Source organism: Brassica oleracea, chromosome C8 (genome assembly GCF_000695525.1).
Source record: "Brassica oleracea var. oleracea cultivar TO1000 chromosome C8, BOL, whole genome shotgun sequence".
Lineage (NCBI taxonomy): Eukaryota > Viridiplantae > Streptophyta > Magnoliopsida > Brassicales > Brassicaceae > Brassica > Brassica oleracea.
In genome coordinates, this window is record NC_027755.1 from 29,518,975 (window position 1) to 29,536,120 (window position 17,146).

Genomic DNA, 17,146 nt, shown 5'->3' on the forward strand with positions numbered 1-17,146 from the left:
ATGTCCTCGGAATACCGTTATTCCGAGGACATACCGACGATATTTGTCATCGGAATACCGGTGTTTTCTTGTAGTGAAGAGATAACTTTGTGAGATCCGAGTTTTCCAGCTAATTTCTTTAATTTGCCACGGCTCATGGCCGGATAACGCTTTTCCGGCGACTTTGCAGTTCTTGGCGGCGCGTTTTAGAAGATGGCTATTACTTGTGGTGTGGTGCAGTGGTTTGTAACATCCAGAGCTTTAATATGTTGAAAAATGTATTTAATTTGTTGTTGGCCTAAAAAGAGATCAACGGTAGTAGAATACAATTTGTAGATCACTATGTTATACGTTATCGTTGAATGCCAATGATTTAATTAGCCCAATTTGACCTGACAATCATATCAGAGAGTAACGGCTCCACAATAGCATTTAAGCAAAATTTAAAACGTCAAAAGATCAAATAAGAAAATATTTTAACTCACATTCAGTTACTCAGCGACCGCATGTAATGTGCCAGTTATCCACAGTTGATAGTTCTAGTTTAGAAAATTTGTGTATGGCTTTTGCGTGCTATAAGATGTCTTTGTTGAATTTGATATCTCTATAAAGTAGTTGATATATTAACATAAACTAAAAAGGTACTACATGCACACATTGTATACTCTACAATCATTCTTAATTTGGAACCTAGATAAACACTCGTGTATATTTTTCATGATGCCCTTCGAAAGTACAGTAGCAATCTGCTGAAAATCGTAGCATACTTACCTATTTGGATCCATCTAGATATCTCCTATATATTAATCTTGGAGCATTACAACATGTTTTTGTACTCAAGTGTTATCAATAGAATGATTTTTAGAATCTTTAGAAAAATAAATTGGTCAGTATAAATATATATTTTATTTTTTATTAAACTAACTATCAAATTGATTGATAGTGTACAAAAAAAATATTTTCAATTCTTTCTTAAAATAAAAGTTTCAAAATTACCTAATATGATTACCATATATATGATAATTAATGATTATGAATAATACATATTTGATAACAATTTTGTATCCCTCTTTTTTTAATTTTATATTATTTAAAAAATTAAACAATCACATTAAAAATATAATAAAAATATTTAGATTTTTTCTTATACGTTATCTTTTAGATTTTTTTAAAACGAGTATAAATTACTAAAATTGTAAAAGTCTCATATTGAAAATTTTGTGATCAGCTGTTTAACTTTTTTTGTTCAAGCAAGATACAAATAAACATAAATCATATGAATATGAAGTGTCATTAATAATATTCATATTATATAAATATATATACTAATATCATTTAAAGTAAATTATATACTATATAAAATATATATATATATATATATATATGTCAATTTCAAAATTTGCATTAAAAATCTATTGAGATCTTAATATTTTAATTTTGAAATTTGTATTGAAAAATCTCACATTTAAAATTTTGTGATTAACAATTTAAATTTGTATTACAGCCAGTATACAAATGTTAATAAATCATATGAGTAGGAAGTGTCAATAATAAATATTTATATTAACATATACTATATATATCTATGTCAATATCAGTAAAATTTAATTATATATCATCTAAAGTAAATAAAATAATTGTTTTGATTTATTTACCAAAAACATGATAGTTCGTAAACAAAAGCTATGTATTGGTTTGACTTATGTGTTTACTCTAACATATATACTTTTATTTATACAAATTATTTTTTAAATAGGTGGTTTCTAATATGTATTTTGATCCTAACAATCCGAGAAATACATTTCTTCAAATCGAAGTGATTTTAATATTGGAAACACTATATATATATATATTATTTCATTCAGATTAAGTAATTTAGTCTTGATTTTTATTCCTAAAAAGCTTTTAATGAAATATCAAGAGAAAATTCCATTTACCTCATTTTTAGTTTGTTCGAAGAATGAGACATTTGATCATTCGTCTGATATTTTTTTCTCCCTAATACTCTATCTATCTATTATAAATGTAAGAATGAGAGATTTGTACTATATATTATAAGTTTGCTGGTTTATCATTTATTAAATTAAACAATTCTTAGTTTGCATAGTTTACGTATACTAGAATGGTAAAGTATTATATATATTTTTTATCGGTATGCTCGTAAGTAATTAAACCTCAAAAGTGTATGTTAATAAAATAAGTTATTTGTTTTGTTGTTCTAGAATTAAATGATTTTTAGACTGAACTGGTGAATATATACTATACAAACATTTATATTTCGAGTATGCACTTATATTCTATAACAGATTGATATAATTGATTTGAACACTAACCTGTGAATAGAGTTCGCCGGTGATTTTCTTCAAAAATTTGATTTTTATATATGTATCTGGAGTAGAACTAATTTTTACAGATGTTCATTTTTTTTTAATTTCACACTTATATAATTCATTGAATTCTCTGAAGAAGTTAAAAAAGAAACAAAACTCATATCAGTAAAACAAAAACGAGAACGAAAGCACAATTTTATAGAGGTAGAAAATAAAATTACTTATGGATAGTCAATAGTAAACAATCGAGAGCAGAAAACCTAATCATCTTTCTTCATTTTACAATCGATGTTGACTATCTAGTTTTAGTGATTTGTATCAGCCGCAAAACTTAATTTTTTTTTGTGCATATAAAGTCTTAAAAATAATTAAATTGAGATGTAATACGTTAACTCTTCGATGACGATGATACATTTAAGAGATAAACATTTGTATTCGTCATTTTACAATTGATACAAATTGTAGTATTGCAAAATGTTAAAACTATTTAATGAACAAACATTAATATAAAAAATTCACTCATGCGCGCGGATTATCATCTAGTATAGTATTAAACCCCAAAAGAGACTTACTATAGGTTTCTCATTTGTCTGAGTATCACTACCTTTTGCAGGCAACCTAATTTATCTCAAACCCTATAATTATTTTTTGTTTTGTAGTTCCCATGTTTTACACTCGTTTTGTAGTAGTTATCTTTAGATTGTCTCATCTATGTTATTAATTAACCACTTAAGCTTAGACACTCATATCAGTGCACTAGTGATGCAAAATAGCATTTATAGGATTGGTGGAAACGTCAACCGAAATAACTCATCATGTAGTATTTTACCTTAGTATATATGCTGCCTGCATACACCGTATATATGCATGATTGTGGTATAATTAAATTTGTCTACATATATAGTACGCTCCAGGGTGAATACACGAATATTATGCACTCTTCATCTGATCCCTGTGAATATTGTACGGGAATGTTTAAGAGAGAATCAATCTCACATATAAAGAAAGTGGTGCAGATAAGGTTCGTTTAAGCCTGGAAGAACTTCTGCCAATTTAAGTAAAAGTAAGTAAACAGTAGAGTGAACAAAAAGAAGTACCACTTGTTCTCATGAAAGCATAATTTAGACAAAGAAAGTTAGTGCATGGATCTTCTAGAAGTATTCGAATGAATGATTAACTTGAAAAGTGATTTCTAATGCTATATGCATCTTTTTTCATGGTCACTTTAATTCGAATGGCATTATGCTCTTGTCACTAGTCCAATCTGAGTGTGAAAACGAATCCTCTTTTAACCACCTCATTGTTTCTAATGTTTCCATTTGTGTATACAAAAAAACAGTGAGTAATAGTTTTGAGTTTATAAAACTTAATTAAGTAACTTACTCATCATGTTCACATCTTGTTATAGATAGTCAAACACCACCGGCTATTCATGATTCTTATTACATCTTTAGTTTGCATGCGACCTTATCTGTACAAAAGAAGCAGCAAGTTCTCTACCATAACCTTAAGTACGTATTCTTCCTTTGTCATATGCTTGACAAAATTGGACCAAACTTCACATTTCTAATCATCTCCCTAGTTATTAGAATCCATGAACTCTCAAATGTGTTCGTGTATCCTTCAACGATCCAATTGAATCTTTAGAGTTACTCTTCTTCCAGTCCCAAATTAAATTCTTTCTTTAGTGCAAGGATAGGAGGTTATATGGATCAGTTGCTTTGCTTTGTAGGCTGAGCTACGTGCGAATGTGTTTGTGGCAATTGAAGATGATGATGATAAAGTGGTTGAGAACTGCGGCTTTGTTGGGAAGCTGCAGTAATCGTTCGTGCAAGGCGGCTTCATGCTTCTCCTTCAGGTCTTGAACCAAAGTTTTTAGCTTTTATGTCTCTCTCTTTCTCACTTCAGTTGTTATCATTCAGATAGGTAATTTGTGTGTTTTCTTCTGTTAGATGTTAAGATATGTTTCATTCTTCTTCTGTGTGTGTATGTGTGTGTGTGGACATTGAGGTTCTTACTAATCTTGTTGTCATCTGCATAGTGATTGAAACCCTATTTACAGGCTTTATAGCAAAATGACTCTTGGAAGTCTGAACTAGCTGCGTCTTTATTAGCAGCAATGGTTACGAGCTCAACAGAAGCGGACCACTCCTTCTTGAAGGATTCTTGAAATATTAGGTACTCTCCTTTTTTTGTTCCATTTGTCCATATGTATGTGTACGTTTTCATTTTCCATTCTATTGGTGTTCAATCTTTACAAAACATGCACCACCCTCTAAGAAGAGCTCAAATTTGTACTTTTGTAGTTCATACCTCACCTCTTTCCAAGTACATAACTTTTGTTCTTAGGTGTCTTAGTTAGGAGGTTAAAAGTCTTTCTCTTCTGCTCAGGTTTAGTGATCAACATTTTCTTTTTTCTGTTCCTTACAGAGCAAGACAGAGATCATGAATGGTGGTAATTCAAGGAAAGAATCAGAAACAAATTTTTCATCAAGCCTTGAGTCTACAAATCCTCCTCACAGATCATCTGCTTCTGATAGCTTGCGAGGTACACACATATAAGCTGTAAACTGGGACCACGTCCATTAGCCCATATCCATTTATCCATTTATTGTTTGTGGACAGACCATGTACATTAGGAACCATGTCCATTAAGGACTAGACCCACTAACACCTATGTTTACATAGGCTGCAATGAAGTCCATAATGGACCATATAAAAAAGTTTAAGTTTTAATCTATAAGCCTACAAATTTTACGGTTTTGGTGGAAAACTCGATTTTGCGGTTTCAGTGAAAAAATCGATTTTCCGGTTTTGTCGGAAAAACTTGGTTTTGACGGACAAACTTGATTTTTGGGTTTTGCCAAGAAAACTCGATTTTACGGTTTTGGCGGGAAAACTCGATTTTACGTTTTTGGCGGGAAAACTCGATTTTGCGGTTTTGGGGGGGGGAACTCAATTTTGCGGTTTTGGCGGAAAAACTCAATTTTGCGCGTTTGGCGGAAAAGCTCGATTTTGCGGTTTTGGTGGAAAAACTCGATTTTGCGGTATTGGCGGGAAAACTTGATTTCACGGTTTTGGCGGGAAAACTCGATTTTGCGGTTTTGGTGGGAAAACTCAATTTTGCGGTTTTCGCGGGAAAACTTGATTTTGTGGTTTTGGCGGGAAATGAGTTTGCGGTTGTGGCGGAAAAGTTGTTTTTGCTGTTTTAGCGAGAACACTTGATTTTATGGTTTTATTAAATTTTAGAAACTCTAACTTTTTGTGACCATTGGACCGACCGCATCCACATAGCCCAAATCCATTAACACCCATTACTCATTGGTCTTGTGATTCTTTTCCATTTATAATCCGTATGGACAAATGGATGTCACCAAAATAGACCTATTTATATTTGGACATGGATAACCAATGGTCAGTGCACCCATTTGACAGCTATAGCTAGGTTGGTCCAAGGTACATCGTTCGTTCATGAGACTATGAGTCCTTACAAGACACTTGATGAGCTTTGGGATGGTGAAATATGATTCAAAAATGTGTTTTTGTTGAATTTCAATGCTTAACCATAACTATTTCCTCCTTTTTCTAATTAATCGATGGCAATAATACGCAACACAAGTTCACAAGTTCCTGTTGCAAATCCTGACGCTGATAGGTGTAGCAGTCCTCTTGTGTAGAAAATAAAAATGTAGTTGAGCTGTAGGACTCATTCAAATGCCACCAAAACTTAATTATTTTTCATAAATCAGAAAACAAAGATACGAGTTCGCAGATAGAGAAAACTCAATGAAACATGGCAAAAACAACAAGTAGCAACAGCTTATAGATTCACTAAAAAAAAGATCTCTACTCTTTTATGATATCTGATACCAAATAAGACCTTTGCAGATAGAAGAGGTGATAAAGATGCAGCTGGATAGGAAAACTCGGAACTTGACATCGTCTTGGAGGTAAACCTCTTGACTAGTTGGGATTGAAATGCAAAAAAAAAAAAAAAAAAAAAAAAAGGAAAAAGGTTGAATGTGTTGATGGTTTTGTTTTTGTGTTTGTGGTAGGAATGTGAGGGATGGAAGAAATGAAAAAGAAGAAGGGAAGGATTGATTAAGGGGTTTCTAATCAAATGCAGCTTATAGTCATATGATTTTTGAGTTATCCTTTTTGTTTTTGTAACATGTTTTGGCTGAACTTCTCTTTAAGAAACTTTGGTTTGTCTTAAAATATCGTATTAGTGTGACTACTAAAGTTGTTTTTGAGATGACAATCAAAGGAGGAAACAACAATCAGTTGTTTTTGCCAGGTATTTGAAAAATTCACACTTTTTTAAAAAAAAATATTTCAGAAGAAAACATACTAATATCTGTTAATTGTCTTGTTTAGAGTTCCAAAACAGAGATTTGAGTTAGAACTAATAAAAAATTTGTCAGTAGTAGTGCGCTATTTCTTTTTTTTGAATTTCATTCGTCTCTTCTTCTTTCTCTTTCTTTCATTTTAAACTTGAAAAGTAAACTCTTTTGTCTGAAGCAGGGAGCGCCTCGTGTTTCGAAATGGACGATTACACGAGAGAGATGATGGATCTCAAGGCATTGGTCACTCGAACCCTCGAGAAGAAAGGTGTCCTCGCTAAGATCCGGGTAACCCTCTTTTCTCCTCTCTTGACTCAAACAAAAGAAAGAAAGAAAGAAAGAAACTTTCTTGCGTCCTCCCCAGATCTTTGGCTAATAGATCGAGTGTCTTAGTTATGCATTCATGTGAATCCCCCTCAAGTCTTTAGAAATACTAATAAAGTTGTAACCTTTACCGTGTCAGTTTGAACAAGTCTTTATCTCTTTTACATTGGTGTTGGAATCTGAAGAGGAGGGGGTTATATTATATAACCTTTAGTTTCCCCACTTTACTAGGCTGAGCTACGTGCGAGTGTGTTTGAAGCAATTGAAGAAGAGGATCGAGTGATTCAAAACAGCCAAGGCTTGCCTCCAGCTTTGTTGGGAAACTGCAATGATCGTGCTAGGCGTCTTCACGCTTCTCCTTCAGGTCTTTAGCTTCTTTTTTTTTTTTTAATGAACATAGAGGGTTTTCTCCAGTTGAGTAGCTTATCTTGATCTCAATTTGTTGAAACACAGGCAGGTTGCTATCTGCGTTGGTATGCGAATACTTGGACTGGGCGCAGCTAAACCACACACTCAAAGTTTATCAGCCAGAATGTAATTTGGTAATCTACTAAACTCCTTTTCTTTGAATTATGTTAATTTCCATTGTCTATGAACTTTTCTCACTTTATCTTGCGATCTGCAAACATTCTGGAAACCTATGCAAAAGGCAAAAGATTCATGGAAGTCTGAGTTACGCGACTTTAGTAGCAACAGTGGATATGAGCTCAACAGAAACGGAGGTAGCAAACCACTCCTTCTTGATGTTCTTGATGGATTCTTCAAGTTTGAGGTACTCTCCTTTCTTTCTTTTTCTTCCCTCTGAAGTTGTCTTCACAGCACATAACTTATGCTCTCTGTTTACAACGATACTTCAAACAAATTGTCTTTTGGTACTTTGTTCATACACTTTTTCTAAGTAGATTAGAGTGTATTAGTTTGAGAGTAGTCTTCTTCAGCTTCTTGATGTTCTTGAAGGATTCTTCAAGTTTATAGTAAAACCATATATTAGTCAGCTTAGTGATCAGTCTTTCATGTTTGTTTGAATATTTATTCGGAACATAACACAGGCTATAGGTGGTGGTGGCGGTTCAAGGAGAGAGTCAGAAACGGAGTCCTCATCAAGCCTTGACTCCAGAAACCCTCCTCGTAGATCATCTGCCTCTGATAGCTTACCTCCTCAACGAAGGTACACATTTCATCAACAACACCAATGTCATGCCAAATCAAACATCTTAACTCTTTTTATTTCATGCTGCTTCTAAGTGTAACATGCTTGACTTACTTATCTTTAAATTAATGTGCAGGTCAGTATCTGCATCCCAAGCATCGGGTGAGTCATCATTTCCTTATCTATTTCTTCTTGAAATCTCTATGTTGATTCCAAATATTTCAATAAGATTCTTTCAGGCCCTACCTCTGGGTACATAAAAGAGGAACACAGTTGGAGATATGACAGTGAAGATGGGAGTGAAGAGGTAACGAGAGCTTCAGCAGCGCTGGAAAATCTGCAGCTAGATAGGAAAACTAGGAACCTAACATCATCTTGGAGGTAAAAGCTTCCAAGGGCTCTCTATCTTCTTATATATCAACTTTGGATTGAACTGAAAGACATTTGTTTGGTTTGGTTGTGATGTTGTAGGAATGTGAGGGATGGAACAAGTGAAGAAGCAGGGAAAGATTAACATGGCTCTTTGATGTGAATTAGTAACGTTGATATGTGTGTGACTCTTTGTATTTATTTATGGCGTCAAATGTTTGCAACTGTGTTTGTTTATCTTTTTTGTTTGTATTTGTCAAAGTAGTTGTTTCAGAAGGGATTGGAAGCAAGTTTATATAGCAAACGAAATCTTCCCTACAAGACCATAAACATGTCACAATGTTAGAATTCTTTTTGTTTTTAAGCCTCACTCAAAGCAAAAAACGAAAAAGGGCAGTTCTAATATGCATCCCATCTCGAATGGTTTATCTATTACAGAGTCACTCCATTTTAAAGTAAAAAATAGAGTGTCATTGGAATATTTTTAGAATTGGAATATTTTTATTGTAAACTCTATTTTAGAAAGAAAAATAGATTGGGGTTGCAGATGCCTTAATACAACAATAAACCTATCATTGTAATTTGAATATAGAGTCATTTAAAAAAAACTTGGTAAAATTATTTTCCAAATTTATTAATGAAAATTTTTAATTGACGGATCTAAAATATTATTATGATTTTAGAAACAATATTATTATGATTTTAGAAATAATAAGTTTTTTTGTCTTCCTCTAAATAAATAATAATTTTAGCCTATGTTTATTGTGGAAGTGAAAAAGCAAAAAAAAAAAAACAAAAACAAAAACAAATAGTAACCTGGGCTGAGTTAGGGTTTTGGTTTTAAAACCCTTTTTTTTTTTTTAATTTATTTTTGTTTTGGCTTCAGACACAAACTCTGCTCAGTCCTTTTCCGGCGTCGCCTCAATATCAGTCTCTCTCTCTCTCTCTCTCTCTCTCCGGTAAGGCTTTCTCTCTTCACTGTCGACGTCTTTTAAACTCTTTATCTTACTCGCTTAACCTGTGTTACTCTATTCTTGTTTCAGCCATGGAAGCTAGGCTTTTGCAGTCTTCATCTTCGACTTGCTTCTTCTCCTCCGGTTCCTGTTCCATCAATCGACACCGCTTCTCAGCTATTCCGTCGTCTCCGAAACCTCTCTCCGTCAGTTTCCCTCAGAAGACGAGAACAAGAACAAATGGTGTATTAATGTCGAAGAAAGATGACGGCATTGAGAGTCTCAGTTACAAAGGCTCGGGTGTTGATATCGATGCTGGTACTGAGCTCGTTAGAAGAATCGCGAAGATGGCTCCTGGAATCGGCGGGTTCGGTGGTCTCTTTCCTTTAGGTATCAAAAAGCTGCAAACTTTAACCTTGAAGACGTTGAAAGTTTTCGTTTTTTTTAAATATCATTTCTATGTGTGTTTTGGGAGGAGCAGGTGATTCTTATCTCGTAGCTGGGACCGATGGTGTAGGGACTAAACTTAAGTTGGCCTTTGAGACTGGAATCCACCACACCATTGGAATCGACTTGGTATGAGTGTGACCGTTATTTATACTGTCCTCTAGTCACAACTCATTACTTATTGTGTTCATGTTGTTGTAGGTTGCTATGAGTGTGAATGATATTGTTACTTCTGGTGCGAAGCCTCTGTTTTTCCTTGATTACTTTGCTACTAGCCGTCTCGATGTAGACCTCGCAGAGAAGGTATGATTGGTTGCTTCATCTCTCTTTACCCTTTGATCGATTTTATGCTATTGTTTCCAGGTCATTAAAGGGATTGTTGATGGTTGTGGGCAATCAGACTGTGCTCTTCTAGGTGGAGAGGTATGTTACAGTCACCTAGCTTTTGAAAGTGTAGTTTATGCGTCCTTGCTTTCATAATCTTGCTTTGGTTGGTCTTTGTAGACTGCAGAGATGCCAGACTTTTACGCAGAGGGAGAGTACGATCTCAGTGGGTTTGCAGTTGGGATAGTGAAGAAAGATTCTGTTATAAACGGGAAAAACATAGTCGCTGGAGATGTCCTTATTGGCCTCCCATCTAGCGGTGTTCACTCCAATGGCTTCTCTTTAGTAAGAAAGTAAGTCATTATATACGACACTAGGAAGAATGCAAGTTTGTTGGCTATATCCAGTGACTTCAAACTAAAAGACCACAAATGTTTGCAGAGTCGTGGCTCGAAGCGGTCTTTCGCTGAAAGATGAGCTTCCAGGTGGATCAACTACTCTTGGTGAAGCTTTAATGGCACCCACTGTCATTTACGTGAAGCAGGTTTGTTTGTTTTTTGGCCAACAAAAAAGTTGATCACATTTTGTTACAAATCTCATGACTATCTCTCTCTCCACAGGTACTTGACATAATCAGCAGAGGTGGAGTGAAAGGGATAGCTCATATAACAGGTGGAGGTTTCACAGACAACATCCCCCGGGTCTTCCCTGACGGTTTGGGTGCTGTTATCCACACTGATGCTTGGGAACTTCCACCATTGTTCAAATGGATCCAACAGGTAATCAAATTGAAGTTTGAGAGAACACCTATATCATTCAAGATAACTCTTACCGTTGTATTCGTTTGAAATGTTTTGATTGTTCATTTTGTCTTGGTTGTTATATATATAGTCTGGGAGAATAGAAGACAGTGAGATGCGAAGGACGTTTAACCTGGGAATAGGGATGGTAATGATGGTTAGCCCAGAGGCGGCTTTGAGAATACTTGGAGAAGCCAAGAATGGAGACTATGTTGCGCATCGCATTGGAGAGGTTATAAACGGTGAAGGCGTAACTTATCAATAAGAAGATCACGTTTGTGTTTTTAGCAACCACTATTGTGTTCTCAATAGGGACCCATGCGAATTGTGTTTCTGAGTTTGTGTAAGAGAAGATATGACCTCTTTGTTACCCAAGTTTCAAATCCATTTTTGTTATCCTTGCAGTTTGCGCCAATGTGGGTTTATAATGAAACTAATACTCTTGAAATGTCGTTATGCAAATGGTTGGTATGAATTCAAATTGTTTTTATACGCTTAGCAAACCAACAAGAAAATGAACGTGTATTTAAAATGTCCAAAACTTCAAATACGAAATTAACAATTTTACCAACTAAGATTTGAAGATTTAGTGAAAAAGAGCTTCAAAGGCCTTATAATAACCTAGGAAGTGTCTTGGAGTTTAACGTCTTTTGCTTCAGAGTGGGTCTCTTTTTCCTCTGCTTTTGGCTTTTCCTCAGTAACATGCTCCGCAGTTTTCTCAGGTGTTGTGTTCTGCAATCGCAGGTAATTGACTCTATTAAACGACCACTACTTTGATTACGGATCGTATATGATTATGATGGTGGATGTCATTAACAGAAGAATCTATTTGGTTTTGAAAGACAATGTTGAGGTGTAAGAAGAAGACTAACCTTGTTCTTGTCGCGCCACCCTAGTCCAAATGGACGTGCTAGCAAACTGATCCTGCTTTGAGGAGGTTCAGGTAACTGATCATTGATGGTTTTGGTAGACGGACTTTGGTTCCCTGACCTATATATATTTGTGTATACCCGATTCAATATACAAACGGAACATACGTCATAACACATCATAAGGCATGGTACGTTTATGGTTGTATATTGTCTCAGGTAGAAAGAACACACCTTGGTGAAGGTTGTGCTTTGAGTTGGCCAGACTGATACTGCAAAGTTGCTTCAAGCATGGACTCTGCCATCACCGCTCTCTTCTCCATCTCAGCTAGTGCAGCAACTGCTTCCTCATATTTTTCCTTTACCAATTAATTTTTCTTTATATAAGATAATAACAAAAGACAAAGAAACAAGGAAGACGAAATAGAGTAACATTTGAAACATACAGACAAGGTCAATACGGATACAAAGCTTTTTTCCTAAACTAATGCGTAATGGGAGGTGTGCCACAACTATAACCAGAGACAGTAAAAGCTCTTTAATCTGAATAGCCTAGCCACAACACATTTTGTGTTAGTTAGTAAGAGTCAGCGCGAAGTCTTTTACCTGCAAGACTTGTGCAGCATATCTCTGCGCTTCTGCATCCTGCTCAGCAAATCTTCGTGCATCTTCTGTTACCTTTTGTTCTTGCTCCACTCGCATCAAGACCTTCATGAGTATAAGTATCAACTACTCTCAGCATTTGTATCAGCGATAAACAAATAAAAAAACAAACAACTTGATCATGCAAATGCAAACCTGCAGCATTGCACCTTCTTGTTCCTGCTTATCAGAGAGGTGTCTTTGAACTTCGGCCAGCTCTTGCTCTAACTCCTCCACCTGATGTTTACATTCACAACAAGTAGGATTTGACATCTCAAGACTATGTCAAAACTAACTTAGCACAGATGAGCCTTCGAATGAAGAAGAAGAAAGGAAAGCAATGATGTATTCATAAGTGAAGAAGAAACTAGTGTTTGAATTCAGAATATGGATAAAGAGACACGAAACAATGCTAGATCATATGCTTAGTTGGGAATGAGCTGTCACATGGCAATTTTATGGGAATACCTTGGCACTCAATTGACGCCGGTTGTCTTGCTTGACAATCTCCATGAGAGCAATCTCCAACTCTTCAGCTCTACCATAGAATAGGATGATATCGGGAGACATTACATATTGAGGAATAATGAGAGAGAGAGAGAAGTTGTACCTCGATTCATATATTGAGCAAAGAAACTAACCTAAGTAGAGCTGATCTTTTCTCTTCAAGCAACTTGCAGACTTCAGCCTTCAACCACAGAACCTGGAAAAGTTGTCGATCAACATTAAGAAGGGGCTCGATGACTGTAGGTATCAAATAATCTATCTTATCTTTTTGCCAGATATAATCATCTAGCATTCAAGTATACTCAAGGGAACATCTTCAAGCCAACAGAACAGACGAAAACTATTACCTGCGCTTGGAGATCTTGAACAGGATCTACCTCCCCGTCACCAGTCAGGCTAACTAACACTTCATCCGCGTTACTTGATCCTGACTCGGATCGAGACAGACTCCCATTTGTCAATGAGACTTTGCTAGAATCCACCAAAACAGATTTTGGGTCTTGCTTAAAGCTATATAGTTTGGAGGCAATGCCCTTAGAGTCCCTAAAGGCTTGAAGCCCCTTTGATCGTTCCTCAAGTGCAGCTATCACTGCTGGCCTATGCTTGCTTCGCAACTCCTGCAATCTTATTTCATGTACGTTTTGGTAACCCATGCAAGCAGTTAAAACGAGTTGGCTACTATCAAATGTTGATCCAGTCAGTGATTGTAGCAAAGTAACAGCGTCCCCAGCATCCTTCGTTGTAACTAATGCAGGACCTGAGGTGAATAAAGCATAAGTTGGAGTCAATGATGACACTGCTGTATTTAGGAGGTCCACAACACATATCACTTAAATTGAAAGTCTGCAAGTTTCAATCATTTACCATATAGTTCCATCAATGCGAGTGCTGTTCTGAAAAGCATAACACGATTTCCTTCAAAGAGAAGCACATCCCAGACTCTGAGAACTGTAATCAAGTAAACGAATGTTTAGAAAGAAGGGGGTTCTCAGTCCCAAATTTCAAAAAGAAAGATGACCAAACATTTAGAAAGAATAGAGTTCTCAGTCGCTATTGTTAGCTACACAGTTCCAGTTCCAAACATGACAGCTTTATTCCAATGTTTAGAACCTGACCACTTTCCCATGGAAGCATATTCATGAAGATGGAAAGAAACCATGGCCCTGTAACCCAAGCCACTTGCACTCCAAGATAATCCAGATGATGAACTGTAGACATTAACATTCAGAGCATTAGTACAAACTGTGAACGTTTTGTGAGATGAATCAAGATATCTATAAAATACTAACCCAATTTCGGAAATCTTTCTCGAACCAGCTCCTCCAGAACTAGTTGATCAACCTGCAATACGAAAACAAGACACAGTCTTTAATTAACAGAAGTTTGGTGGACCTAATGGTACATGTTATCATGATGCTATCACCAGCCTGCCCCAAAATTTGTGCAAATGTATAAAACAACTCATATGGTCACCTGGGACTCAATCATATCTTCTGAATAATAACCATTGAAGTATTCATCAATGATTCCTGTCAATGCCCTACAATCACAAGTATTCAGTTAGCAGGGGAATCTGTTTAGGAAAAAAAAGATATAACAACGCCTAACCACAGTTAATACAAGCAGAATAAAATGAGAGCAACAGATATAAAAACTAAACACAAAGTCGAGGAGTACTTTTATTCACAAAAAAAACAAGATTACGAATGAAATTCGAAATTGATTAAATAACATCGATTTAGGGGGACAATAATCTAATGAATGGCCTAAGCACATTTAATGTTCAACCGGAACAAGTGAAAGTGATTGATACACAATCTATACACAGAGCCAAGGAGTTCAATATTCACAGAAACACAATATTAGGAGTTGAAGATGATAGATTCATCAACTTTGTGAACATACCAAAAGGCATTCTCTTCGGGCATCAACAGCAATAAAAGTGCAGCAAAGAAATTCATAGCCTGCAGGTGGTATATGGACACAAGTATGAACTAGATATTAATCTTAATTTATCATGTCTGGTACTAAAATAAATAATTATGATATTGGTTAAGAACCAATACCTGGCAGTATCCAACAGAAGGATTATGCCTAGCATAAGCAGTAAGCAACCGCCGCAGAGCATTTCTACCATCATCATCTAGTGCAGGATGGCCTGGAAAAGTCCGAGGCAAGTCCTGTAGTTGATATAAGCAACGGCGTAAGAAAGATAATCAACTTCAAGCCAACATTGCACCAGTAGATAGAGAGGGTCAATGCTCAGTAAATTTTACGGTGCTACCTTTTCTATCTGTCCTTTCCATTTTTCTACAACCGCAAGGGGCTCTGTATTTGAACCTTTCTCATCAACATGCTGCGTACCCTCCTGGTCTATGTTGTTTCCAGAACTATCTTCAGCAAGAAGGTCGTGGTAATAATCTTTGCTACGTCGTTTCTTCACACCCACGAATGCTTGCCATAGCTGAAAATATGTAAAGATTTTGATTGAACAAGAGTTAACGCTAATGAACTATAGATATAGAGCTAGAGCATGACAACAAAAAGAAAGAGAAGGTAGCAATGTAGATATAACAAGATTTATTACCTCCCCCCTCAGAGCCATAGGTACACCACCTCGGATGAGCACTTCAAGTTCTTCCTTCCAGGGACATGTAGACACTGAGAAAGAAGTTGCATCACCAGCAACAGTTATGCCAGAGACACTGGTACCATGAGAAGACGAACCATCCTGAACATCCGTCCTCTCAACATCATAGAACTCGTCTTCAGAATCATTCTCAGAAGCTCCCTTGGAAGATTTGGCATCATCAAATGAGGGTGAAGATTTCCCCTTCGGATCCTCTTGCTCACTTTTTGATAAATCCACCTTCTTCTTGACACGGACACTCATCAACTCTTCAATCGACCGCAGAGACGGTCTAACCTCAGTCCATAACTGCACTCTGTGAACACTCTTCTCTGCGTCAGGGCAACCATCTTCATCATTCGCATTATCAGGAGTCGCACCCTTAGAACCCAACTTGTCATCTTCTTTCCCTATCCCACTTTCACTAAACTGCGCATGACAATTTTCAGATGATTCTTTTGCAGATGGCTCATCAGTGGAGTCAGCATAATGATCTTGCAAGAAACTGCTCCACCTGTCCGACCTTTCTTCTTCTTCCTCCTGCTCGTAACCAAAGAGTGACATTACAAGGCTTATGAGTACTTGATTAGTATAAGAAGTAAATAAGCTACTTGTACCATTCCCAGAACCAAAAAGAGACGATTACAACCCTGTGGTAATGTATCTAAGAAGATGTGTAGTTGTACAGGTACGTTAAGGCGTGTATTTCTTTCTAGGTTTGATATCTTTCACACAGTAACAACGATTTCAAAATAATAGCATGGCCATAAGCAAATAGAACCTTGTAAATATCAGCATATTCTCTGTATCTCTGCACATGTTGAGGTCTCACAGGGAATCCATACGCATCCCTGTTGCACAATAGCAATAGTTATCATTATTCTTACTGAAATTAACTCGAAAATCACTAGCATTATACTTGAAATCAAGATCAATCCACATCAAAATCGATACCGATTGTTAATAAACACACACGAATCAAGCAAAACAATAGGCCGAAATTAAGAATCAGGAGATATAACATTCCGCGAAAAGTCCGCAAGTTCATGAATCTCTTACTTACGACACCTAAATACGCGGGAGAAAAGCAGAGAGAAGAAAGGGGGGAAACCTCTTGTGCTCGAAGGCGACGAGTGGATTGGGAGGCTTGGAAGCAGCGGCGGCGGCGGCGGTCCTCATTAGTTAATCGGAGAAGAGGAGATCTATTGGGTGAGAGAAGAAAGAAGATCCAAAAGCTTTAGTTGATCATCGTTACGCGACTGAAGTTGAAGGAAAGGAGAAAAGAGTTTGCAGTAGAGAGAGAGAGAGAAGGGAGGAGTGGAGAAATCACATGGGAGAGAGCGTGATTGTCGACGAGGTTATTACCATTTACACGTGACCTTTTTTTGACTGCGTCGATTCCTTGACGCACAGACAAAACGTTTTTTTCTCTCATTTTTACTTTCTGTGTTCAATAAAAAAAAAAAAAAAAAAAAAAATT

At 36.2% G+C, this 17,146-nt stretch overlaps 3 protein-coding genes across 7 annotated transcripts; 2 read left to right on the plus strand and 1 right to left on the minus strand.

Moving 5' to 3' along the window:
* Positions 1-4,392: 4,392 nt before the first annotated feature.
* LOC106309987 (protein TONNEAU 1b-like) lies at positions 4,393-8,818 on the plus strand. 4 transcript variants are annotated; one of them, XM_013747173.1, is made up of 13 exons: positions 4,393-4,487; positions 4,740-4,857; positions 6,059-6,118; positions 6,188-6,259; positions 6,365-6,606; positions 6,834-6,940; positions 7,208-7,340; positions 7,430-7,518; positions 7,626-7,748; positions 8,026-8,144; positions 8,263-8,288; positions 8,366-8,507; positions 8,598-8,818. In XM_013747173.1, the coding sequence occupies exons 5-13, from the start codon at positions 6,564-6,566 to the stop codon at positions 8,638-8,640; spliced, it is 825 nt and encodes a 274-aa protein (XP_013602627.1). In that variant the 5' UTR covers positions 4,393-4,487; positions 4,740-4,857; positions 6,059-6,118; positions 6,188-6,259; positions 6,365-6,563; the 3' UTR covers positions 8,641-8,818. The 4 variants fall into 4 exon arrangements, with proteins under 4 accessions (XP_013602627.1, XP_013602626.1, XP_013602628.1 ...); XM_013747172.1 differs by having other exon boundaries at positions 6,198-6,259; XM_013747174.1 differs by lacking the exon at positions 6,059-6,118 and having other exon boundaries at positions 6,198-6,259.
* Positions 8,819-9,355: 537 nt separating this feature from the next.
* LOC106311965 (phosphoribosylformylglycinamidine cyclo-ligase, chloroplastic) lies at positions 9,356-11,423 on the plus strand. 2 transcript variants are annotated; one of them, XM_013749324.1, is made up of 9 exons: positions 9,356-9,454; positions 9,539-9,838; positions 9,930-10,024; positions 10,097-10,198; positions 10,259-10,318; positions 10,400-10,572; positions 10,661-10,763; positions 10,840-10,998; positions 11,111-11,423. In XM_013749324.1, the coding sequence occupies exons 2-9, from the start codon at positions 9,541-9,543 to the stop codon at positions 11,282-11,284; spliced, it is 1,164 nt and encodes a 387-aa protein (XP_013604778.1). In that variant the 5' UTR covers positions 9,356-9,454; positions 9,539-9,540; the 3' UTR covers positions 11,285-11,423. The 2 variants fall into 2 exon arrangements, with proteins under 2 accessions (XP_013604778.1, XP_013604779.1); XM_013749325.1 differs by having other exon boundaries at positions 9,356-9,436; positions 9,535-9,838.
* Positions 11,424-11,488: 65 nt separating this feature from the next.
* LOC106311964 (TBC1 domain family member 9B) lies at positions 11,489-17,036 on the minus strand. The gene is made up of 18 exons (XM_013749323.1): positions 16,778-17,036; positions 16,448-16,517; positions 15,625-16,206; positions 15,322-15,501; positions 15,104-15,217; positions 14,943-15,001; positions 14,511-14,577; positions 14,327-14,378; positions 14,153-14,245; positions 13,902-13,985; positions 13,385-13,794; positions 13,172-13,233; positions 12,999-13,068; positions 12,687-12,767; positions 12,495-12,596; positions 12,123-12,247; positions 11,892-12,009; positions 11,489-11,751 (listed from the first exon to the last, which is right to left on the minus strand). Exons 1-18 carry the CDS (start codon positions 16,843-16,845, stop codon positions 11,641-11,643), a joined length of 2,448 nt encoding a protein of 815 aa, XP_013604777.1. The 5' UTR covers positions 16,846-17,036; the 3' UTR covers positions 11,489-11,640.
* Positions 17,037-17,146: the final 110 nt, after the last annotated feature.